Source organism: Chiloscyllium punctatum, chromosome 2 (genome assembly GCF_047496795.1).
Source record: "Chiloscyllium punctatum isolate Juve2018m chromosome 2, sChiPun1.3, whole genome shotgun sequence".
In the NCBI taxonomy this organism is placed as follows: Eukaryota; Metazoa; Chordata; class Chondrichthyes; order Orectolobiformes; family Hemiscylliidae; genus Chiloscyllium; species Chiloscyllium punctatum.
This window is the reverse complement of record NC_092740.1, coordinates 24,912,597-24,938,711: the sequence shown is the minus strand read 5'-3', so window position 1 is coordinate 24,938,711 and position 26,115 is coordinate 24,912,597. Positions and strand designations below refer to the sequence as shown.

The 26,115-nt window shown below is 39.9% G+C and overlaps 1 protein-coding gene across 1 annotated transcript in view; it reads left to right on the top strand.

Moving 5' to 3' along the window:
* The window catches only part of spata4 (spermatogenesis associated 4), a 33,896-nt gene extending 8,042 nt beyond the window's left edge, over positions 1 to 25,854 (top strand). The window contains exons 3-6 of the mRNA XM_072594586.1: positions 6,385 to 6,503; positions 15,054 to 15,274; positions 22,095 to 22,208; positions 24,818 to 25,854. Of these exons, the coding sequence (XP_072450687.1) occupies positions 6,385 to 6,503; positions 15,054 to 15,274; positions 22,095 to 22,208; positions 24,818 to 24,936 (573 nt within the window). The 3' untranslated portion in view covers positions 24,937 to 25,854. The remainder of the gene's footprint in view (positions 1 to 6,384; positions 6,504 to 15,053; positions 15,275 to 22,094; positions 22,209 to 24,817) is intronic.
* Positions 25,855 to 26,115: the final 261 nt, after the last annotated feature.

Below are 26,115 nucleotides of genomic sequence, written 5' to 3'. Positions count from 1 at the left end.
AGGCAAAGAAGTGTTTAAGGGACTTAAATATTCAGTACTCCTTACGCTACTGCTACGCTTAAACCATGAAGGATCTGTGTATAACTTCGGATCACCGGAATGGGCTAAGGAAATTTTGGACTCTCTTAGATAAATTGTAAGAGATAATGGATGTTGGTTTGCCTCCCCCCCACCACTCCGGTTTATATCCCCCCCACCCTTTTTCTTTTTTCTTACCTTACTGTTTAATATTATCTTGCGGGGTGGGGAGAGGCATTTATTTATTTGTTCTCTATGTAACGATTTTCTCCCCCTCCCCCCCCCTCCCCCCCCCCCCCATTTGTTTTTTTTTTATATTCTATATACGTGTGTGTGTGTGTATATGTATTTACATATGTATGTGTGTTATATATATATAAAAAGCCGGGGGGGTTAGTTAATGTTGATGGGGGAGGTGGTTACCTTATTCTATTTTACCTTTGTCCCTAGGAGCGGGGTTGTTTTCCCTTGTTATTTTGTTTTATTATATCTAATTATTATTTGTTGAGGTTGTAATTTTATAGTTATATATGTTTATATATGGTATTAACATTACCAAATATATCCAGGTATTGGTGTGGGTGGGGGGGGGGGGGGGTGGGGGTAGGGTGCTCACTGTTAACTCTAGCTTTCTGTTATATCTGAATTCTCCTCATCCTCATTGAGGAGCGCCTGGGTCAAGGGTGGGGCATTGGTTGGGAGAGGATACGATGGACCTTTAGAAAGGAAGTGACACCCCCCTGGGCCTAACTCTGGAACAGGTATCAGTCTTAAATGCTCCCCTAACAGTCCAAGAAATACTTGACGCAATCAGGCAACTTCAGAGCGGTAAGGCACCGGGCCCAGATGGTTTTCAAGCTGAATTCTGGAAAGAATTTACAGAAATATTGGCTGGTCCATTTATGGACATGTATATGCATATGGTCAGGGCTGTCTCCTGCCTGTGCTGAAAGAGGCAAATATCTCTCTTATCCTTAGAAAAGGAAAGGATCCAGAAGATTATGCATCATACAGACCAATATCCTTGCTAAATGTAGATTTTAAAATCCTTTCTAAAATGTTAGCATTGAGACTAGAAAGGGTACTGCCACATATCATAAAGGAGGATCAAACGGAGTTTATTAAGGGCCGTAGATCATCCAATAATATTAGAAGGGTTTTGAATATGATTCAAGCCTGCCATCAGGGTAAGATACCAGGAGTAGTAGTTTCATTAGACGCGGAAAAGGCATTCGATGGGGTTGAATGGTCATATTTGTTTTACACATTGGAAAGGTTTGGCGTTGGAAAGGTGTTTACCAAATGGGTCTCAACATTGTATAGTGATCCCAAAGCAGTTGTGGTTACCAATGGATTAGGTTCGGGATAGCTTTAGTGTGGGTAGGGGCTGCTGTCAGGGATGTCCTCTCTCGCCATTGTTATTTACACTAATAATTGAGCCACTAGCAGAAGCTATACGGGCTGATCCTAATATAAAGGCCCCGAGGATTGGTACAGGTAAACATAAAATTACCCTTTATGCAGATGATGTTCTTCTATTCCTCAGTAATCCTCTGATGTCAGTACCTCGCTTAATCCAAGTTGTTAATACATTTAGTGCATTCTCGGGCTATAAAATTAATTTCTCAAAATCGGAGGCTATGCCAATGGGTGGCCTTGCTATGACACCCCACTTAGTGGATGGATCCCATTTTCCCTTTCGTTGGTCCCTGGAGGGTTTCTTCTATTTAGGCATTTTTATTACCCCAGTATTTGGTCAGTTACACAAGGCTTACTTTGTGCATTTACTGGAGAGGATAAGGCAGGGCCTCCAGCGATGGGGAGACCTTCCAATTTCCTGGCTGGGTCGAATAGCACTAATTGAAATGAATGTCCTGCCCCGTCTCCTATACCCTATGAGAATGCTTCCGGTGATGCTGCCGAGGCTGGCACTACGTAAATTATATGGCTGGTTGGGTTCCTTTATTTGGAATCATAGACGGCCCCTCATTAAGCTGAAGAAGCTACAGCTGCCACAGGCAAGGGGAGGATTGGACTTTCCAGATTTTAGGAAATATCAGTTAAGTTCCCTATTAAGTTACATAGCTGATTGGGTCTTGTCTGATCCACAATCAATCTGGCTAGACATCGAGGCTTCTCAAGTAAAATGCCCACTTATTAACCTTTTATTTTCAGACAAGAGGAAAATCATTACAGATCACTGTCAAAACCATATAATACTAAACACAATTAAAGCTTGGAATATAATGCGGCAAAATGAGGGCAACTCACATAAAACATCCCCCTATGCGCCGATAGTGGGAGCATGGGGATTCCAACCGGGGTTTACAGACACCACTTTTAAACTCTGGAGATCCAGGGGTATCTCATGTCTAGGGGACCTATTTAAAGATGGGGTCCTGATGTCTTTTGAACAGCTGCGTCAGAAATTCGGATTACCCAATGGAGACCTCTATCGATACTTCAAAATTCGAGATTATATACAGAAGAAGACTACGTTATTAAATAGTCTTTATAAATCAGATAGAGAATGTAGAGTACTATGACTAATGGGGGTATCCGCCATCAGTACTATTTATCATTTACTACATGATGAAGTATCGGGAGATATGGACAATCTGTTTAAAACATGGGATCAGGAATTGGGACTAGAAATCTCTAAAGAAACATGGAATGACATTTGGGAAAACGCCAGAAGAATCACCATCTGTAACAGAACTCAGGCTATCCAGCTGAAGATACTTCATTGGGCCCATATAGCACCGGATCGATTGGCAAAATTTAAGGCAGGAGCATCTCCAATGTGTCCCAAATGTAAAATAGAGGTGGGCACTCTTGTACATTGCCTATGGACCTGTCATAAGATCCGTAGATACTGGACTAAAGTAGCAAGTACCCTGACAGAAATTTTGGGAACGGAAATTAAAGTGGACCCTGTATCTCTCCTTTTGGGCTTTTCGAACTTTCCCTCCCCTGGATATGCACAGGAAGAGACTATTTTCTATTCTCTCTTTCTGTGCAAGGAAAAATATTTTGGTAAACTGGGTGGCTGAGGACCCCCCGGACTTTCAAATTGGCACGGATTAGTTATGGAATGTATTCCCCTTGACTTCCTTACAAATATGGTGCACCGAAACACCGAATTATTTTATAAAATATGGCAGCCCTTCTTGAATTATATGAATACAGATATTTCGGCTATCCTAACAAGTGCTTTTATTTAATTGAGATTATGAACCTGGCTGGTCTGGGGCCCCTTGGGAGAGGAATCCCGCACGAATACGGGTTTTGTTATATTTGATGTTAACACATTCCGAGCATGTATCTCACTACCCAATTTCTATGTTATTCGCTTTTTTTTTTCTCTTTCTCTTATTTGAATAATGTAAGAGACTTAAATATACACTCTGGTTAGTTGTAGGTTAGATTAGTGGTTAGTTGAGTTTTGTTTTGTTTTTCTTTCTTGGTATTTTTCTTTTGTTAAATTTTGTTATTATATATTTAAGATTTAATTGTATATCAATGTTTGTACTTGAGAGTTTTGTTTATTTTTGTAAACTTGTAAAAATGTTAAATTTCTAATAAAAATATCTATTAAAAAAAAGGAAGGAAAAAGCTTACTGGTTTGGGATATGTTCAGATAACAGAAATGTATTATCAGTGAATGTCGAGCTAACAATACTGACACTGCAATGATTCCTGGAGGCCTTACGAGCATGTGCAGCCACTGGATGTTAGCATCAATAAACCTTTTAAGGATTTAGTGTGGAAGAAATGGGGCATTTGGATGCAAGAAAGGGAAAAAAAGCTTCACAAAGGGTGGCAACGTGCGTGCTCCATTACTTGCAACTGTATGTGAGTGAATTGTTGAGTCATGGAAGGAGATGAAAACTGAAATTATTGTCAAAGCCTTCAAAAAACGCGGAATTTTTAATGCTTTAGATGTACAGAGGATGACTATTTATGGTCAGATAGAAGAGTGACAAATCAATTGATGGTCCCCTTGAGAGTGCAGATGAAGATGATCCATATGATGACCCAGACAACTGGGATAAATAATTCAGTTGTGTACCTGATGAGGACAGTGAATTTGAAGGATTCTAATGGACTTTTGCATGTACTGGTAACTTCTGTTTTAAGCAGCTATCTCGTAAATTTTTGATATACAGTGAGAAAGGTTTTTGCTATGAATATCAGTTTTTTGATTTAAAGTGTTTATTGTATAATATTTACAGTTTCATGTGGTCTTTTGTAAATAAAATACTGTCAGTCTATTTTTCCTTTTGTTTTTACTGCTCTGTTTTTATTTCATGAATTGTGTGTTGTACAAATACTCCTGGTAGATGGCCTGACCATCTGCTGGTATGACTACTAACTTCTGTACAAAGTTAAAAATCACACAACACCAGGTTATAGTCCAACAGATTTATTTGGAAGCATATGTGTAGACCTACGTGCACTTTACGGTGCTGGTAACTGAAATACGGTATGATAGTACCATTCTACCTTAGCAGGCAGAATGGAGACAGTTATTTTATAGATAACTATTCAATAATGGCGATAATTCTTTTTCCTACTGCTATTTACCATTTTATATAGAGATCTGGCTCTTGTTTATCCATTTTTTTGACTCATGCCAAGCATGAATTTCATCCCCTCGAAAACAATACTTCATGTATAAGTCGACCCCTAATTTCAGCTTAAACAAACAGTCTTCAAAACACTCCCTATACACGAGTATATATGGTATATTTAGAGGTGTATTTTTTTATCCTCTAAAAAGCCTGTATCTGAGGCTGTTTGGTCATATATACAAGTCCATAGTGGCAGAGCTTTCTTTCAAATTTGAATTAACATGATTTATAAATTCTGATCAAAATAGGGCCTTTTATTTCTAATGTATAATATCTGTACACAGGCGAATTCAGATAGCTGCCAGAACAAACTAGTGCTTGAGTAATATCATTGATTTTTGGTGGTGTAACAGAGAAGGTTAATGAAGACAATGTGGTGGAACTTGTTATCCGATGGATTTAAAAATGTTTGAGAAGGTACCACACAGAAGGCTAGTTAACAAAATTGTGCATAGAAAGGTTGTTATGCAACTGAATAAAAAATTGACTGAAGGACAGAAAGTAGTGAATCATAGTGGCTCGTTGTTTTTCAGACCACAAGGTGGTACAATGGTGTTCTTTAAGAGTCAGTGTTTAGACCCATTGCATGATGTTTTCTATACATAAGTGACTTCAACCTTAAAATGCAGCGTAAATTTCAAAATTTGCCAATTGTAACAAAGTTGGAGGAGTGGCAAACAATGATGATGATACAAATTACCTGCAACAGGACATGGATGGGTAGATGAATGACATGATAACGGAGGTGATGCATTTTGGCACAAAGGATTGAGAAAGGTAGTATTATCTTAATGGTACAATTCTGAAAAATATACAGTAGCAGAGAGACTGGGGATTCATGTGCATTATTCTTTGAAGACATAGTGGCTTTGAATATTGGGCTTTATAAATAAAGATGATGAATACAAAAGCAGCAAAGTTATATTGACACTATAAAGTTCTGATTAGGTCTTGCAAAGTATTGTGTCAGGTTCTGGTCACATTGCTGAAGATTTGTGAGACCTTGAGAGAGCACAGAAGAGATTTACTGGGACATTCCAGGGAAAACAGAGTTGAGTGACAAGGAGAGAACTTGGTGTAAATCTCCTTGAAGGAAAGAAGATTGAGGGAAAATTGATTGAAGAACATTCATGAGTATGACAAACTTAGCTGAGGGAAAAACTCTTCCCATTCGCTGGAAGTAGAAGGCCACACATGTTTAAGATAATAGGTATAGGTTGGAAGCGAGATCTGAAGAATAATTTTGTTGAAACAGCATATGTTGGTAATCAGGAACACCCAGCCTATTAGCATGGTGGATACTGCAATGATCGGTGAAGTAGTTGGACACTTGAAGGAAATTGATTTATGGTGCAGGAGAGATGGAGCAGGGCAGTGGTACAGATTGGCCTGCTTTGCAAAGAGCCACCATGGATTAGATGTTCCAAGTAGCTGTCGTTTGTAACATAAAATGATTGATAAATTTGGGTTAGCTAGCTATTAAGAGACATGGGAAGTAAGGTTAAAATGATAATATCATAGCCTCAAAATAATGGAGCAATCTCCACTTGTTCCCACATTCTAAAACAAAACCCTTTCAAAACAGGGGATTGACCTTAATTAAATATTTCAAATCACAAGGCAGTTCCCATAATAACTGTGATAAATACTTAAATCTCTATGTTCAGAGCTGTGTAATTTTTGGCAGTTTGTGTTAACAGTGAAATGCTATTACTCAACTTTTCCTTCTAAGTTTTTTTTCAGGAAAAAGTTGAACATTCCCAAGGAACTAATTTATGCTACAATGCATTCCAAGCCTGGTGGAGCTGAGTATTTGATACAACATATATACACCTTACTGACAAACAGGCAGTAAGTATTTTCATTCTAGACTTGTTTTGTAATGTATTAGTAAAATACCTCCACAGAGGGCAAGTATCCCTTTACGAAGATACCCATTATTTACGCGTGAAAATTCATTGACATTGATCCAGCTCCCTCAGAGTCAGCTCTCAAAGTGTCAGGATGTCTGATGTTCCTGTTTTCTTTCCCTGTGTATAGAAATTTTATTAAACAATACACAGTTTACAAAACAATTGACATAACAGAGAAACAGTAATTTTACAAGGGAGAGGAACGGCAAAGCCAGGCCCCAAACTGGTTCAACCAGTTTTCAGGGAAATGAGGACAAACCTCAAATCCCACCTTCTTGTTTATATCTGTCAGCCACGGCTCTCTAATAGGACCGGAGTAACAGCCTTAATCAGGGACCCCATATTCAACAGCAATCACCTGTCTGACCTCCTTACAATCACTACAATTAAGGCATATTGTCACTGGATGTAAGGAGGTCAGACAGGTGATTGCTGTTGAATATGGGGTCCCTGATTAGGGCTGTTACTCCGGTCCTATTAGAGAGCCATGGCTAACAGATATAAACAAGAATGTGGGATATGAGGTTTGTCCTCATTTCCCGGTAAACTGGTTGGACCAGTTTGGGGCCTGGCTTTGCCGTTCCTCTCCCTTGTAAAATTGCTGTTTCTCTGTACACAGCTGTTACTGTTAATTGTTTTGTAAACTGTGTGTATTGTTTGCTCTTTGGTAAGTGCCTTATGTTATTCTGCACAAAGGAAAAGACTGGTCAATGAGATAATGATTGACCTGTATCATAACTTTATCCACCTCTCTGGCTCCATATCCATGTCTGGCAACAATCCATAAACCTTACATTTAGAACATAAACATAAAAAAGTACAGCACAGAACAGGCCCTTTGGCCCACGATTTTGTGCCGAGATTTAATCCTAATGTAAAATATAATAATTTAACCTACACACCCCTCAACTCACTGCTATACATGTGCATGTCTACAGTCGCTGAAATGTCCCTAAAATCTCTGCTTCCACCACCACAGCTGGCAACGCATGCCATGCATTCAGCTCTCTATTTAAAGAACCTACCTCTGACGTCTCCTTTATACCTTCCTCCTAATATCTTCAAACTATGACTCCTTGTACTACTTAATCCTGCCATGGGGAAAGGTCTCTGGCTGTTGACTCTATCTATTCCACTCATTATCTTGTCTCCCTCGATCCGGTCTCCTCTCTTCCTCCTTCTCTCCAGAGAGAAACGTTCAAGCTTATTCAACCTTTCTTCATAAGGCAAGCCCTCTCAATCCAGGTAGCATCCTGGTAAACCTGCTTTGCACCCTCTCCAAAGGCTATTGACTCTATCTATTCCACTCATTGTCTTGTCTCCCTCGATCCGGTCTCCTATCTTCCTCCTTCTCTCCAGAGAGAAACTTTCAAGCTTATTCAACCTTTCTTCATAAGGCAAGCCCTCCCAATCCAGGTAGCATCCTGGTAAACCTGCTTTGCACCCTCTCCAAAGCTATATCTTTCCTATGGTAGGGCGACCAGAACTGGTCACAATATTCCAAGTGTGGTCTCACCAGGGACTTGTAGAGCTGTAGTAAAACCTCGCGACTCTTAAACTCGATCCCCCTGTTAATGAAAGCCAAAACACCATATGCTTTCTTAACAACCCTTTCCACTTGGGTGGCAACTTTGAGGGATCTATGTACTTGCTTACCCAGATCCGTCTGTTCCTCCACACTGCCAAGAATCCTGTCTTTAATCCTATATTCAGCATTCGAGTTCGACCTTCCAAAATGCATCACTTCGCATTTATTGAGGTTGAAGTCTGTCTGCCATTTCTCAGCCCAGCTCTGCATCCTGTCTATGTCACGCTGCAGCCTGCAGTAGCCCTCTATACTATCGACGACACCTCTAACCTTTGTGTCATCTGCAAATTTACTAACCCACCCCTCAACCTCCTCATCCAAGTCACTTATAAAAACTACAAAGAGCGGAGGCCCAAGAGCAGAGCCCTGCGGGACCCCACTCAACACTGACCTCCAGGCAGAATACTTTCCACCTACAACCACTCTCTGCCTTCTGTCAGCCAGCCAATTGTGAATCCAGATAGCCATATCTCCCTGTATCCCATACTGCCTGACTTTATGAATGAGCCTACCATGGGGAACCTTATCAAATGCTTTGCTGAAGTTCATATACACCACATCCACTGCTCGGCTTTCGTCGACCTGTCTTGTCACCTCCTCAAAGAACTCAATAAAATTTGTGAAGCATGACCTGTCCCTCACAAAGCCATAGGCAAAAGTGAGGACTGCAGATGCTGGAAACCAGAGTTTAGATTGGTGTGGTGCTGGAAAAGCACAGCAGGTCAGGAAACATCCGAGGAGCAGGAAAATCGATGTTTCGGGCAAAAGCCCTTCATCAGGAATGGTGGCAGGGAACTACCTTCCCCCACTCCCCCACTCTTTTCCTCCCCCCCCCCCCCCCCCCCAAACTTCATTTTTCCACCCTGCAGGCTCCCTGCCTCCATTCTTGATGAAGGGCTTTTGCCTGAAATGTCGATTTTCCTGCTCCTTGGTTACAGCCTGACCTGTGCTTTTCCAGCACCACTCTGATCTAAACCCTCACAAAGCCATGCTGACTGCCTTTAATCACACTATGCTTTGCCAAATAGTCATAAATCCTATCCATCAGAATCCTTTCCAAAACGATGCTGACCATAGGCGTAAGACTGACTGATCTGTAATTGCCAGGGATTTCCTTATTACCCTTCTTGAAAAGAGGAACAACATTCGCCTCCTTCCAATCCTCCGGTATGACTCCTGTGGAGGGTGAGGAGGCAAATATCCTCGACAGCGGCTTAGCAACCTCCTTCTTCGCTTCCTGGAGCAGCCTAGGATAAATCTGGCCTGGCCCTGGGAACTTATCAATCTTAATGTTTTCCAAAACATTAAGATTTAAGATTTAAAATGATTAATTTCACTAGTACCTCCTTCATCATATAATGCCAATTTGAAAGCTTAAAAAGCTATTACCAATTGTTTAATTTCTCTTTTTAGACTTTTATGTTGCTTAGTTTGAACAACTGGGTAAGATACACTGAACCCATCTGCTGTTAGATTGCTTCTAAAACTATTTGGCTAACAAGTGCACAAGCTATTTTCTCTCCTTTGGACTCCAGCTTGATGCTTCTCTTCTATATGAGATTGACATACAATCTGTCAGAATTCCATGGCATAATGAGCACCGTTGAACTGACAAGGGGTTACTACTACTTCCTTGTAATATGCTCTGTATAAATACAGGAAGATAAAACAAAAGTAGCTTGTTTCTCACAATAAACAAAACATCTCTTTTCATGCACTCAACACAAACAACATGTGCCATGAATTTTATGGAGATGAGCTGACATTGAATTGTCGGCAATCACTATCATTAAACCTCTGAAGCTGGCTGCAAATTCAGGAATGAGCATTTGGTCTAAATTAATGCGTAAAACCTGAAATTACATTCTGGCATTCATTATTGTATCACAGGCTGCACTCTGGGTCATCCTGGAGAGGATCCAATTGGTAAAATCTGATCTTGTGGCTGAGTGTCATGCTTTGTTTCATAATGCGCCTGTTGATTGCCTTTGGATGTTTTAATACATTAAAGGTGTTAAATAAATGTAAATGGCTACCTTTCACCATGGTACTGCTAGGTCAACAGCTCTTAAAGCTGTCCGTTATTGTTTAGTGGGCCCAGAAACAGCCAGTTCATTCACTGTTGCTGACAAGATCCAAGCCTGGGCCTTGCTGATTGTTGAAGCAGTTGCCTTCTTGTTTTTATTCCTGGCATTAGATTATGTACCTTTGCAAGAAAATTTATCGCTGTGTGTTTTGGATGTGGCTGAGCAAAATTGATGCTTGCAGAATACAGGAAGCAATATTTTGGAATGTTTAGCATACAGAAGCTGGACAGTAAGAACCTGGGCAGGAGGTCTTTCTAGTAATTGAGTTGGTAGAGATTTCAGACCAGAAGAGTGCTGCTGAAGGATACTTGGTGAGTTGTAACAATGCATTTTATACATAGTACGCACTGCGGTCAGTTTGCATTTGTGGTGAAGGGAGGAAATATTTAGTGCTGAGCACCAATCAAACAGGCTACTATTTCCTGGATTGTGTCAAGCTTCTTGTTGTGGAAGCCACCCCCATCCAGGCAAGAGTTGAGCATTCTATCGTACTCCTGATATGCCTTTTATAAGCTTTGGGGACTTTGGACTGAGTTACTCACTGCTGAATTCCCAGCCTCTGACCTGTTCTTGCAGCCACTGTATTTGTACAATTGGATCATTTTCTTTTCAATGTTAAGCTGTAGGATGTTCATGGTGAGCAATTCCAAAATATCATAGCCGTTGAATGTCAAGGGGAGATGGTTAATTTCTCACTTGCCGGAGATAGTTGTTCTCTGGCACTTGTGTGTGGCATATTTTACTTACCACGTGTCAGCCTAACCTGAATATTGTCCAGGTCTTTCTGCTTATGGACATGGGCTGCTTCAGTATCTGAGCACCCAGGAATGGGAGTGAACATTATGCAGTGGTAAGAAGACATCCACGCCTCTGACCTAATGATGGAGGGCAGGTCATTGATATCACAGCTGAAGATGGTTAAACCTGGGACTCTACCCTGGGATCAAATCAACATTTTTTCTCAATTTTCAAGCACTAAAAATTAATTTAAAAAGAAAGCTCTGCAACTACAACACATGCATCTACCTAACAAGATGGAAAATTGTCCAAGATTGTCTTGTCCACAAAAATCAGCTTGCATTCCACAGGGCCTGACCCAATTTCATCCTTGCCTTAAACATGGACTAAAGAACTAAATTCCGAAGGTGAGGTGACAAACACTGCTCACACTGAGATGTGCTGGAGCTGAGATTACTAACTTCCAACAACCACAACGATCAGCAGTTTCCCCTAAGGTCCTTAGACAGCACCTTCCAAACCCACAGCCACTTCCATCTAGAAGGATATGGGCAGATATATAGGAATGCATCACCTGCAAGTTCTTCTCCAAGTCACTCACCACCCTGACTAAGTATATCGCTACTGCTTTACTGTAGCTGGGTAAAAGTTTTGGAATTGTGTACGTACAGCACACAAACTGTAGTGGTTCAAGATGGCACCTTCTCAATAGTAACTAGGGACAAAATGCTGACCAGCTGACATGACCTATGTCCCACAATTGAAAAAGGAAAGACCTTCTTTTGTGCTCAATGCAACTGTAACCAGTGAACAGTTTTCCCCTTATTCCCAATTACTTCAGTATTGCAACAGCTCCGAAATACCACAGTCAATCAAATAGGGCCTTGATGCCATTGTCACCTCACCTTCGGAATTTAGTTCTTTAGTCCATGTTTAAGGCAAGACTGCAATTGGGTCAGGCCCTGTGGAACGCAAGCTGATTTTTGTGGACAAGACAATCTTGGACAATTTTCCATCTTGCTAGGTAGATGCCTGTGTTGTGGTTGCAGAGCTTTCTTTTTAAATTAACTTTTAGTGTTTGAAAGTTGAGAAAAAATGTTGATTTGAAAGCTGAAAGAAAGTACAAATGTGAATAAGCTACTAAAGGAAGCCATTAAACTAAACAAGAGGAAGGTTCATGAAATAACTCTAGACAAGTTTGTGACGAGGGATACAGAGTACAGACTTCTTCTTTGTTAGATTTAGATTTAGATTCCCTACAGTGCGGAAACAGGCCCTTCGGCCCAACCAGTCCACACTGACCCTCCGAAGAGTAGCCCACTCGGACTCATTTCCCCCTGACTAATGCATCTAGCACTACGGGCAATTTAGCATGGCCAATTCACCTGACCTGCACATCTTTGGACTGTGGGAGGAAACCGGAGCACCCGGAGGAAACCCACACAGACACGGGGAGAACGTGCAAACTCCACACACACAGTTGCCCGAGCCTGGAATTGAACCTGGAATCCTGGTGCTGTGAGGCAGCAGTGCTAACCACTGAGCCACCGTGCCTCCCGTTATTGTATATGGTTACACTCTATAAGTGGTCAGAAGATTTATTTCCTGTATTCATTATGTCTGGTGAAATTATAGATTTGTTGTAAAAGAAAAATTCATGATTTTTACTGGAAATGTTTTGGAGGAAGCCTTTTTCTATGTGTATGGTGCTATTAACACAGCAAATGTAACTGGTTTTCCCCACCTTCCTTTTCTCCAAAATGCTAGAGAAAGAGTAGGGGGAGACGAAAGTAGAATAATTATTTTACAGTATAGGAGGAGGCCATTTGACCCATCACACCTGTATCAGCTCCCAAAAGAGCTGTCCAGTTGGGTTCCACTCTCCAGTCCTATCTTGGTTGCCCTCTAATTTAATCAGTCTTAAACCTTTTTCCCAGGTCTTTTTTTGAGACCCCTTATGGAATCTGCCTCCATCACTCTCTCTCAGGCGGCACATTCCAAATCCTAACAGCTCTGAGTAAAGACATTTCTCCTCATCTCACTCCTAGCTCTCTTGCTGATAATTTTGAAACTGTGACCCCTAAGGACTGACGCACCAACTTGTATGAAAAGAATATCCTTCTTTACCCTGTCAAAATTGTTCATAATTTTGAACACCTCAATAAAGTTACCTCTTAATTTTCTCTGCTCCGAGGACTCGTGTCAAGGAGTCACTGAATCAACTACATAGTGATATTAACTAAAAGGTGAAAGACTTAGCGGCAATAGGTTTGTTCAATATGTTGCTTCAGTTGTGTGACACTGTGATCTTTTGCTATAAATTTTGTGACCTACAATCCTGCTTCACAACCACCTGATGAAGGAGCAGCGCTCTGAAAGCTAGCACTTCCAAATAATCCTGTTGGATTATAACCTGGTGTTGTGCAATTTTTAACTTTGTCCACCCCAGTCCAACCTCTTAATCTTCTCTGGTCCAAGAAGAATAAGCCCAATCTCTCTAATTTTTCTTTATATCTAAAATCTTCATTCCTGGTATCATTCTAGGGAATCTCCTTTGAACTCACTCCAGGCTTTAACATCCTTCCTTTCATGAGATGCTCAGAACTGATTACAATACTCCTAATTTGGTCTGACCAATGATTTGTAGAGACAGAACATCCACTTTCTTGCTTTTATGCTCTCTGCCTGTAATTATAAACCCAAAGAGCTTAGGAGTTACCTGAACAATTGTTTAATTTTGCCTGGCCACCTTCAGAGAATTATGCACATGAACCTCAAGGTCTCTTTGCTCCTATATCTCCTCAAAGTTGTAACATTGAGACTGTATTGTCTTTGTGTTTCTTCTACCAAAATGCATTACCTCACATTTCTCTGCATTGAAATTTGTTTGCCAGGTGTCTGCCCATTTTGCCAACGTCACTGTCCCTCTGAAGCAGCTTGCCATCATCCTCACAATTCACTATTCTCCCTATGTTAGTATCATCTGCAAATTTAGTGTGTGTTCCCTCTATATCCATCTCCAAATCATTTATATTAATCAGTAAAAGGAAGGGTCCTAACACCAATCCCTGGAAAGTACCACTTTCAACTGAACTCCAATCTGAGAAATGCCTATCTATGCTTACCCTCTGTTTCCTATTTCTTAGCCAACTTCTAATTCATGCTGCCAATAACTCATCAATCCAAAGCATTTCTAATTTGCTAATCAAGGTATCATGTGGCATTGTATCAAATGCTTTCTGAAAGTTGAAATATGCAACATTCATAGCTCTACCCTCATCCCCCTCCTGTGTCACCTCTTCAAATAACTCAACTATAATTGCTGATTACGACCTGCTCTTGTCAAAGCCATGTTAACTATCCAGTATTAACTGATGAGGTTGAATCTAAAATGTGGGCAAAGAAAAATTCTCCTATTTCTAACATTGTTCAGGTAAGACCATAACAAGGCCATTTAGGCTAACAACCACTTCTTCGCCCCAGCTCCTTGAATTGAATTGAATTGAATTGAATTGAAGGCACGGTGAAATACAGCAATACAGGCAGATTACATAGTTAAGTAGCAAAGATAGTAAATAATAGGTAAACAGCGGCAAAAACAAAAACACAGGTATAGGCGAATGTTAAGAGTTTATGAGTCCATTCAGTATTCTAACAACAATAGGGTAGAAACTGTTTCAAAACTGGCTGATGCGTGTGTTCAGGCTTCTGTACCTTCTCCCCGATGGTAGAGGTTGCAGAAAAACATTGCTAGGGTGGGATGGATCTTTGAGAATGCTGGCGGCCTTTCCCTGACAACGGGCCTGGTAGATGGATTGTATAGATGGAAAGTTGGCCTTTGTGATTATCCGGGCCGAGTTCACCACTCTCTGTAACCGTCTCCGATCTTCAATGGTACAGTTGCCACACCAGGTAATGATACATCCAGACAGAATACTCTCGATGGCGCACCTATAAAAATTGGCAAGGGTATTCATCGTCATGCCAAATTTCCTCAGCTGCCTGAGGAAGAAGAGACGATGTTGGGCCTTTGTACTTCACCATATCCTAACAATGTAACTTTGTTTGCATTTAGAGCAAAGCTCATCCTTGATGATGAAATGAACTTTATGGACTATGGCTACCAGCTAAAGCTGCCTTTGATTGCCCGGGCAACTGCCACCAATGCTATTCGCACCAACTTGACATTAACTGAACTATTGGAAGACCCTGACATCTTCACATGCAGTCAGAAAGCTCTGGATATTGTCAACATGCATGTGCAACATAGACAACTAGCAAGGCTAGAACATCCAAGTGAGTAAGCAGACAAAACCCAAATCTATCTGCTTAAGTCCATTCAAAATATTTTAAATTGGAAAATAGCCTAATGTATATAATTAGAAATAACACAATTTAATTTCCACCAAGCTTTACCTACACTAACATTCTGTCTGTATTTGTCGTAATGTATTTTATATGTTGCAATATAGCTTAAGGTGAACCTTCATTTGTTGTGGATTCCCTACCATGCATTATTCAGTTTGTCTGGCCAACTAACAATAAGTTATTAATTAAAACAGAAATGGTGAGAAATAAATAGGTGCATCAACATGACAAGAAAATGGAGAGATGTCTGGCTCCAAATGGAGCCATTTGGCTCATCACCTCTGTGCATCCCATAAAAGGAAAGATACTTGAACATTTTAAGGAGACATCAGAACTATCTCTTTGCTGACATTTAATGACAGTTTTATCGTTGTGTAATGATACTGTGGCTTTAAGGAATGTGTTTGTCCTGGCTCTTTTATGAAGAGAGGTTGAGACAGAAGTGAGGCACGGTCTATTCCAAACCAATAAAGTAAATAGCTTATGAGACCTTGCGATTTTTTTAACAAAGATTGGAACAATGGAAGCAGCATAAATGGATGGATTAGACTCCCACAAAGCAGAATTTTAGTTTAGCTTTCAGTTCTATGACTCTAGGTGCTGGGGTTTGAAACTGGCTGTGAAAGTGTCTCCCTGCCACAGCAAAAAGCAAAATTTTCTCTTGATGTTCTTTTCTCTTCGAATAGATAGACATTACATGCGTGACAATCTATTTTACTGAATTTGCCTTTGCCTAGGGTGTGTTTATGGGATGTTACTATAGGAACAGTTTCTTTTCAGTAGATAAATAATCTACTATTCTGTTAAGTTTTCCCACTGAGTTAGAATTAAACCAATTCTCCTTTCTTTTGTGTATATTTTAACTGGAGAGTAAGTGTAACATATATTTTGCTTGAAGCTATGTAGTATAACAAATTGAATTACATCTGGAACATAGCACCTTACACTTTCCTTTAAATAAGCAAAAAAAGTTAGGGTCTCAGCTTTCTCCTTGATATATTTGAAGCAGGTTTGATCTGGTCCATAATACATGAAATGTATCAAAATACACCACAAGAGGATTATCAAAGAAAAACTGATATAAAACCAAAAAAAGGAACCATTAGAGTTTGGTCTTGAGGAGCATTTTATTTTGTCTGTATGTGTGTGTATATGTATCTGTTTGTGTCACCAAGCTGGTCCCTTTTTTTCCAAAAGCTGTTCCTTTTCTCAAGGATACTGTGACCTTGATTTTTTTCAGAGGGGTCATAAACCAGCTCCTGGTTCCAATCAGACTGGTTTAGTACAGAGATTAAAGGGTATTGAGAAGCCTTTTTGGTTATTTGTAAACAGCTGAGACTCAGGCCAAAGTGGTCATGTTTTAGAAGTGACATGTTTAATGAACGGGGAGTGATCAGCTCTCTAGCTGAGCGGTTCATCCCAGAACTAGTTAGGATTTCAACTGTGTGGAAACAGGCTCTCTCTCTTTCTGCCCTTCTAATTTCAACCTGTAAGCATCTCTTCCCTTTTTTTGACTTTTTTTCAGGGGGTTTGCTTATTAGGACTGTTGTGTATATTCAGAATAGCAAAATTAAGTTTAGTTTGGATAGACTGAGTTCTGTGGTGGTTCTTTATTCTGTTCTTTGTGTTTCATTGTGTAATTTTGTGAATAAATTTCTGTCTGTTTTAAGACCTAGTAGTCAACCTCGCTAACTTACTCTGGGTAATTTTCGCTTTGCTTACCGAAACAAGTTGCAAAATTGCCTGCTCAAGAATGTTTTGAGTGGTCTGACCTAGTCCATAATAGTGCATCTCCGGTGTGAAGTGTTCTTTGAGAACACCCAGCAGAAAGGCAAAGTATAGAAAAGGAACCAGAGAAAGGAATACCAGCAACCTCAAGGCTAAACATGAATTCCACCTCCCAGAAACACCTGTGTTCTGAAAAATTGGCTCTAGGATTGAGCTCATCAGCCACATAAGGACCCAAAGAATTTCCTGGATGGACAGTTACACTCACCAGATTATACTCATTAGTGAGTGATTGCTGATGACAATGTTGGTGGGTGTGTGTGTGTGTTTTTGAGGTGGATGAGGTGGGGTGGTGGTGGTGGTGAGTGTTGGATATTTTGAGGGGGCCAATTCCAGAGCATAGGGCTCTGGGAGAACATATGAAATAGAAACAGTAATAGGTTATTTAAATCTTCGTGTCTGCCCTGCCATTCTATAAGATCATAGCTCATCAGCCCTAGGCCTCATTTCCTGTTTAGTGCCAGCTTGTTAAAGCACTCAACCCCTCGATAATTCACAAATCTATCTGCAGCTCTTGAGAATAGATAATTCCAGATGTTCACTACCCTCTGAAAGAAGAAATTCCTTTGCTTCTCAGTTTTAAATGAGTGTCCCCTTATCTTGTAACCATGTCCTGAAGTTTGAGATTCCCCCACTAGTGAAAACATCTTTTCAACATCCGTCCTATCAAACCGTCTCAGAACTTTATATGTTTCAATAAGATTGTCCTTATTCTTCTAAAGTGTGTGAACCTGTTTAGCCATTCTTGATAGTCCACTCTTCCTTTTAGAAAGCAGTCGAGTGAATCTCTTTTGAATTGCCTCCAATACTAATGTACTTTATCTTAACTAAGAGGACTTGAACTATGCACAGTACTCCAGGTGCAGTCTCACCAACACCATGTACAGTTGTAAAATTGTCTTATTTTGAACTTGAGCCCATTAATAACAAAAGCCAAAATTCCATTTGCTTTCTTAGTTACCGGCTGCACCTTCATACTTATTTTTGTGTTTCATGCACAAGAACATGTAGATCCTTCTGTGCTGCACATTTGTTTGCAGTCTCTCTCATAGATTGTCATTTTTTTCTTCTTACCAAAGTGTATGAGGTCATGCATGAAGCTGTATCTGCCAAAATTTTGCTGTCTCACTTAACCTATATGGAATCACTTGCAAATTCCTTGTCTTCATCATAACATACCCTCCACCTACATTTGCGTCAACACCCAATTTGGATACATTGCACTCTGTGGCCTTCTCCAAATCATTGATACAAATAGTAAATAATTGAAGCCTTATGACTGGTTCTTATGATACACCATTAGTAACATTATTGATACCTGTATGAGGCCTATTACTTCTAACTATCTTCTGTGTGTTACAGATCCTCCATTTATGCTAAGATGTTACCCCCAGTACCATGAGTTTGTATCTTGTGCAATGTTCTTTTATGTGGCAACGTAATGCCTTCTGGAAATCCAAGTACACTTCACCTATTTGATCTCCTTTATAAACTCTGCTTGTTGTATCCTCAAAGAACTCTTAGAAAAGCTATAGTCATAGAGTCATACAGCATTGCAACAGCCCCTTCGGCCGACCAAGCCTACGCTAACCAACAACCACTAAACTATACTAAGCCCACTTTACCTGCATTTGGCCGACAACTTACTATGCATCATCCAAATGCTTCTTCAATGTTATGAGAGTCTCCACCACCCTCTCAGGCAGGGTGTTTCATAATTTGTCATGTATGACGTCCCTTTCATAAAATCATATCGAATCTGTATGTTTGCATTAAGTGTTTCTAAATGTTGCTATTTGTTCGTTAATAATGGATTCAAACATTTTCCCAAAGACAGATGTTAGGCTAACTTGTAGTTTCCTGCTTACTCTCTCAGTTCCCTCTTGAACAGAAGTGTCATATTCACGTTTATCCAATCTCCTGGAATGCTTCCAGAATCCAGATTCCCCATCCTCAATAATGGGGAATCCCAGCACCTAAGTGCAAAAGATAAGACCAAACATTTGCAACAATTTTTGGCCAGAAGTTTCAAGTGGATGATCCATCTTGGCCTCCCCAGAATCACAAATGCCAGTCTTCAGCCAAATCAATTAACTCTGCATTATATAAAATAATGCCTGATACTGGAAAGGCTAGTTGTCCTGACAAGATTCTGACAATACTGAAGACTTATGCTCCAGAGCTTCCTGCATACCTAGCCAAACTATTCCAGCACATCTACAGCACCACCATCGACTTAACAGGATGGGGGAAGATTTCTGAGCTATTCCTGTGCACTAAAAGAACAAATCCACTCTTGCCAATTTCCAACCCAGTCTAATTTCACTCATCAATAAAGTGATGTCAAGACATCATCCACAGTCCTATGATGCAACACTTGCTTAATAATTTGCTCATTGACATCCAGTTTGGGTTCTGCCAGGGCCACTCAGTACCTGATCTTTACAACCTTAGTCCAAGCATTGTTAAAAAAACTGATTTCAGAGATGAGTTGACAGTGATTGCTCTTGACATCAAAGCTGCATTTGACTCAGTGATCTCAAGGAGCCCTTGAGTTAATGGCATTCGGGGGAAAACCTGCTGTCGGATTGAGTCATACCTGCACGTAAGAAGATGGTTATTATGGTTGGAAATCGATCATCTCAGCTGCAGGACATCTCTGCAGGAGTTCCTCAGGGTAAGTTCTTTGGCCCAGCCATTATCAATTGCTTCACCAGTACCTTTCCTCCTTCACAAGCTTGGATGATCATTGATGATTGCAAATGTTCAGCACCATTCAAGACTCCTCGGATAATAAGCACTCCCTGTCTAAATTTAGCAAGACCTTACAACATCCAGACTTAGGTTGACAAGTGGCATGTGACATTTGCACACATAAATGCCAAGCAAGTATCTTCCTCAATAAGATTAGATTAGATTTTTTTTAGATTAGATTACTTACAGTGTGGAAACAGACCCTTCGGCCCAACAAGTCCACACCGACATGCCGAAGTGCATCCCACCCATACCCCTTCACTTTACACCACGGACAATTTAGCATGGCCAATTCACCTGACCTGCACATCTTTGGACTGTGGGAGGAAATCCACGCAGATGTGGGGAGAATGTGCAAACTCCACACAGTGTCGCCTGAGGTGGGAATTGAGCCCGGGTCTCTGGTGCTGTGAGGCAGCAGTGCTAGCCACCATGCTGCCCAAGAGAGAATCTTAACTTTTGTTACTTGAAAATGGCATTACCACCACTGAATCTCCCACTGTCAACATCCTGGGGGTTACCATTGACCAGAAACTGTTCAGAGACAACTTAAATATTGTGTGGCTACAAGAGCAGGTCAGAGTAACTCGCCAACTGACCTCCCAAAGCTTCTCTATCATCTACAAGGCACAGGTCAGGAGTGCGATGGAGTCTCCCCACTTACTGGATGAATACACCTCCTGCAACACTCAAGAAGCTTGACATTTTTCAGGGCAAAGCAGTGCCCTTGAATGGTACTACTTCCACAGACATTTGCTTTTTCCACCACAGCTTTGTTGTGGAAGCTATGTACCACGTGCAAGACCCACTACAGTAATTCACCAACACTCCTTTAGACAGCATCTCCAGTTCACAACCACTACCATCTGGAAGAAAAAGGGCAGCAAATACATGAACTCAGAAGTGCCTGCAAGTTCATCGCTGATCCACTCAGAATCCTGACTTGGAAAAATATCACCAATCCTTCAGTGACATGAGGTCAAATACTGGAAGTCTCTCCCTTAGTGCATTGTGAGTCTGTATACAGCATGTGGACTGCAGTGGGTCAGGAAAGCAGCTCACCACCATCTTCTCAAGAACAGCTAGGGAAAGGCAAAAAAAGTACTGGTCCAGCCAGTGATGTTTACATCCCATGAGTGAAATTAAAGAAGTGAAATTACCAATATACTGTCAGGATATTGTTTACCTCCATCTATTAACCTGTCTATTGTTAATATTTGAATCAGAAAATATGGTTTCCAAGAATGTAAGTATCAGAAACAAATTAAGCTTCAGAAATCTTATGTTAGCAGACTGAATGTTTAGAATAGTCACATAATATTCCTTTTAGTGTCGCTTTAGAATAGATTTGACTTGATTAGAATTACTGGATCAATGTCATTTAATTAATTATGAGCAGGCACAAACATTGAGCAGAAGCATGTTAACTTTCCATATGATAATGCTGTTCAGTGTATATCTGACTATTTGAAGGACACTGCCTTCAATAAAAATACTAGTGTGGGTTTTGTATTTGAAAGCAATTTCAACAGCAAACGATTTGGTTCAGTGCTATTTGTATGTGGTTTTCAATAACAAAAGAAATTGCCGAACGGTCATTTCACGAAGACTACTTCATCATCCAGACAAGAATCAGCGGTTAATCCTGGGGATTTAAACCTTTCCAGGTCTTGGCATATAACTTCACACACTGGGCAATCTGATTCTATCCTTTGTTAAAATTAGAGCCAATCTTAGAACATTGAGCGTTGCTGTGTGTTGATTTACTGATAAGCTAGTCACCTATGGGTCACTATGAATAGTCACTGTACTGGCTCAAGATGTTTCATTGGATCCTTTTCTAGACCCTGTAAACTGACATATGGATTGCAGTTGTTTTGATTTCTGGTCTACTACATTCCTATGTATCTATGTTATTGGATTTGGGCACACAATCTGGAGCAATGTTGAGACTGCTTTTTTTCTTTTTCTAAATACATGTCACTTTACAATAAATAAACAAACCCTAATTAAGAGGCATTACTTCATTGACATTTTGGTGGAACAGATGGTAACTTTGGCTGAATTTGCCTTTTTAGCAAAGATTGTCATAACTTCCTTTTTAAATTAGCTAGTTTTCTTTCCATAAAGACACAAATTGTAATTATTATTTATCAATCTTTCAGAATATACCTTTATTGATTTGAAGTATTGATTCTTTTAAAAGAACGCTATAATTTGAAGCCTACGCTGGGAGAGAAAGCAACCAGACTTCCACTCCCTCAATATCAGTATGAGTGTTTGTATCCTGACAGCAAAAGAACAGAAATGGCTGAATCAAGTAAGATCATACTCTCCTATTTCTATCTCACCCTGAAAATTGATTCCTGCAGTCCTGAGGTCGTAAAACTTTATTCTACATGCTTTTTGTATTCTATGTTATTTTTAATAGAAAACTTGATTCCCTCCCATATTTCCCAGTTTGTTCTAAAGTCAACTCTTTGGTATCCCTGTTCTTCCCGAGCGAGCTGAAGGAGTTCTGTCGACAAGTTGTTTGATTTTGAGGAATATTCAAAGCAATCCTGATAAATGTTATCTGAAATCGAAACAGCCAAGACTTCTTATTGCTACTGTTTTACACATTATGTCAAATGGCAATTTACAGAATACTTCATGTGTTTTTTTTGCATCTATTAGGATTTCTTGCTAGATTAGTGATCTATTTCATTTTACTAAGATTGTTGCAACATGGAAACAGATGGCCAAATCAAATTAGCCTTTCTACCTCTGAATTTGTAACACAGTATATTGTAAATCTTTCAAAATCCCTCAAAATTGAATCCCAGTGGTTCCTAACCAGATTTTTTGAACAATCAATCCCACACTCTGTGAATAAAATTCTACAGACCAGGTTTGTAGCTTAAACAAAAGATTCAACAATTTAAAAGCAACGTGGTAACTTTGACAGTGAAATTAAACAACCAAATAATATAACTGATATCTATTATGCCCAATAACCTTTATTTTCAACCCCATTTACACAAGACAGACAAAAAAATACAGTTAAGAAATTAAAAAAACACTGGCCAGATTGCTGAGATGCTTTTCATAATGCCTTGTTCCACAGACATGGATGATTGTTTTCTGATTGATTTTCTGTAGACATTGATCAGTGTTACTTTTTCAGTTCATTCTGAGGAGGTTTTGATGATACCTGTCACTTAGTTTCTAATCTGTGAACTTCCATTAGTTGATAATGGAAGATTAGACAGAGAGCTTTCAAACCTTAATTATGTAACATCAGCAGCCAAACCTCTCGCCACAGGACCCAATTCAAACTGTTTGACCATCATCTTCCCATCTAGACTTGCTGACACTAATTCCTGGGAAGTGACCTCATTAACCTATTGCTAACGTGGCTGGGAAATTAGTTGACTGACAGGTGACAAAGTAGGGATAATGATTAAGTACTCAAACTGGCAGGATGTGACCCATGGTATCCAACAGGATCTGTGTTAGGCCTAAATTATTCATATTAATTATTAATGACTTTGGATAACAGCAGAAAAAGTTATGTATCCAAATTTGCTGATGACACAAAGTTGAGCAGCATTGTAGATAATGTAGATGATGGTGTAAAATTACAAAGACATATCGATGGACTAAGTGAATGAGCAAAACTGTGGCAAATGGCATACAATGTAAGCAAGTGTGAGGTTTTCCATTTTAAACTGAAACAGAATAGATCTAGATGGTATGAAGTTAAATTTAGTGGCTGTAAAAAGAGACTTGGAGGTTCAGGTGCATAGATCTTTAAAATGTCATGAACAAGTGCAGAAAATAATCAAGGAAGCTGACCTCTAGAGGATTGGTGTATCAGAATGCAGAATGCTGTAGCCATACAAAACCTGGATGAACTCCACTTGGAGTACTGAGAGGAGATCTGGACACCATACCTGAGGAAGGATATATTGCCCTTGGAAGGAATACAACTTTGGTTTATAAGACAGATGCCTAGACTTCAGGATTAAGTTATGAGGAGAAATTACACAAATGTTTTCTCTAGAATTTAGAACGTTAAGAGTGATCTAATCAAAGTCTTCAAGATATTAACAGGACAAGACAGAATCGATAAAGACAAACTATTTTCACCTCTAGAACTAAGGACTATTTCCTGACAATGAAACATTAAACGTACTTCCCCAACCTCATACTGTTATGAGTTAGTGATAGAGTCATAGAGCACAGAAACAGACCCTTCAGTCAAACTCATTCATGCTGACCAAGTTTCAAACTAAACTAGTCCCATTTCCCTGCGTTCGGCCTATATCGTTCTGAACCTTGCTATTCATACAACTGCCCAAATGTCTTTTGAATGTTGTAACTGTACCTGCATCTACTACTTTCTTTGACAATTCATGCATGTGTGAATATCTTCTGTGAGAAAAATCTTTCTCCTCTCACCTTAAAAATATGCTCCTTAATTTTGAACTCCGCCATCCTATTCACCTTATCTATGCCCCTCATAGTTTTATAAACCTCTATAAGGTCACCCTTCAACCTATGCTCCAGAGGAAAAAAGTCCCAGCCTATCTAGCCTCCACTCATAAGACTTATAAGACCTCCAGACCCGGCAACATCTTTGTAAATCTATTCCGGACCCCCTCCAATTTCATAATATCGTTCCTATAGCAAGTTGAGCAGAACTGTACACAATAAAGTGGTCTTACCAACATCCTTTACAACCTCAACATGACATCCCAACTCATTTACTCAGTAGTTTGAACAATGAAGACAAGTGTGGTAAATGCCTTCTTAACTACTCTGTCTACCCGTGACGCAACTTCTATATTCTTAAAGTTTAAGACTGGCTATGACTGTTTAATAATGTGTTAATTTTGGCAGATTTTATATTGCTTTTCATATTTATTTTGTTCCGTCCTGTTTCAGAAATTACCCCATCAGAAATTCGGAGTAAGAGTAATGTTCATTTCAAGGAGATCAATGTGAAACAAGTGGTTAGAGATTCACAGTCGCTGACTGCAAACCATCAAAATTGCAAGTTTTGACAGTAAAGAGGGTCTGAAATAGAGTAAATGATTGTCATATATGGTTCAATAATAAAGGTGAACTGTCTTATTTTAAAAGATGTATGTTAAACATATTAGTGTAGAATCATATGGAATATTATTTTGCTTAATTAAATTTTATGATTAATTTGACTAAGACTAACATAGTACTTCAATCCTGGCAATACAAAAACTGTGTTATTTTATAAGAAATAAAACTCTTTACAGCCTTTGATGTCAGACAGCTTTTTAAAAGTGTCTTTAAGATTTTTCACTCTCCATTGAAAAGTGTGGCTTTTCAAGATGTATTTTGTCAACGCACAGTTCATCTTCAGTACCTCCCCCAGGTCAGTGGCTTTCATGCTTGAACCTAAAATCAATCGGTCACTTAAGCAAAGGGTCATCATCTTACCTTCATCCAATACCGATATTCCAACCATCCTTGCAGGGTCAGCTTAGTGGTCATAAGAACTAGGAGCAGGAATGGGCAATTCAGCCCCTGTAGCCTGCTCCACATTTCAATCCGATCATCATCTCAGCCAATTCCACTTTCCCCTTAACCCTTTAATCCATAAGGGTTCAGAAAAGATTTAGAAGGATGTTGCCAGGGTTGGAGGATTTGAGCTACAGGGAGAGGCTGAACAGGCTGGGGCTATTTTCCCTGGAACATCGGAGGCTGAGGGGTGACCTTATAGAGGTTTACAAAATTATGAGGGGCATAGATAGGGTAAATAGGCAAAGTCTTTTCCCTGGGGTTGGGGAGTCCTGAACTAGAGGGCATAGGTTTAGGGTGAGAGGGGAAAGGTATAAAAGAGACCTAAGGGGCAGCTTTTTCACACAGAGGGTGGTACGTGTATGGAATGAGTTACCAGAGGATGCAATGGAGGCTAGTACAGTTGCAACATTTAAGAGGCATTTGGATGGGTATATGAATGGGAAGGGTTTGGAGGGATATGGGCCAGGGGCTGGCAGGTGGGACTAGGTTGGGTTGGGATATCTGGTCAGCATAGACGGGTTGGACTGAAGGGTCTGTTTCCATGCTGTACATCTCTATGACTCTATAATTAAAAATCTATCTCTTCCTTAAATTTATTGACTGTCCTGACATTCACCAGACTCTTGCGTAATGAATTCCACAGATTCATGACCCTTTGAGAGAAGCTATTCCTCCTTATCCCT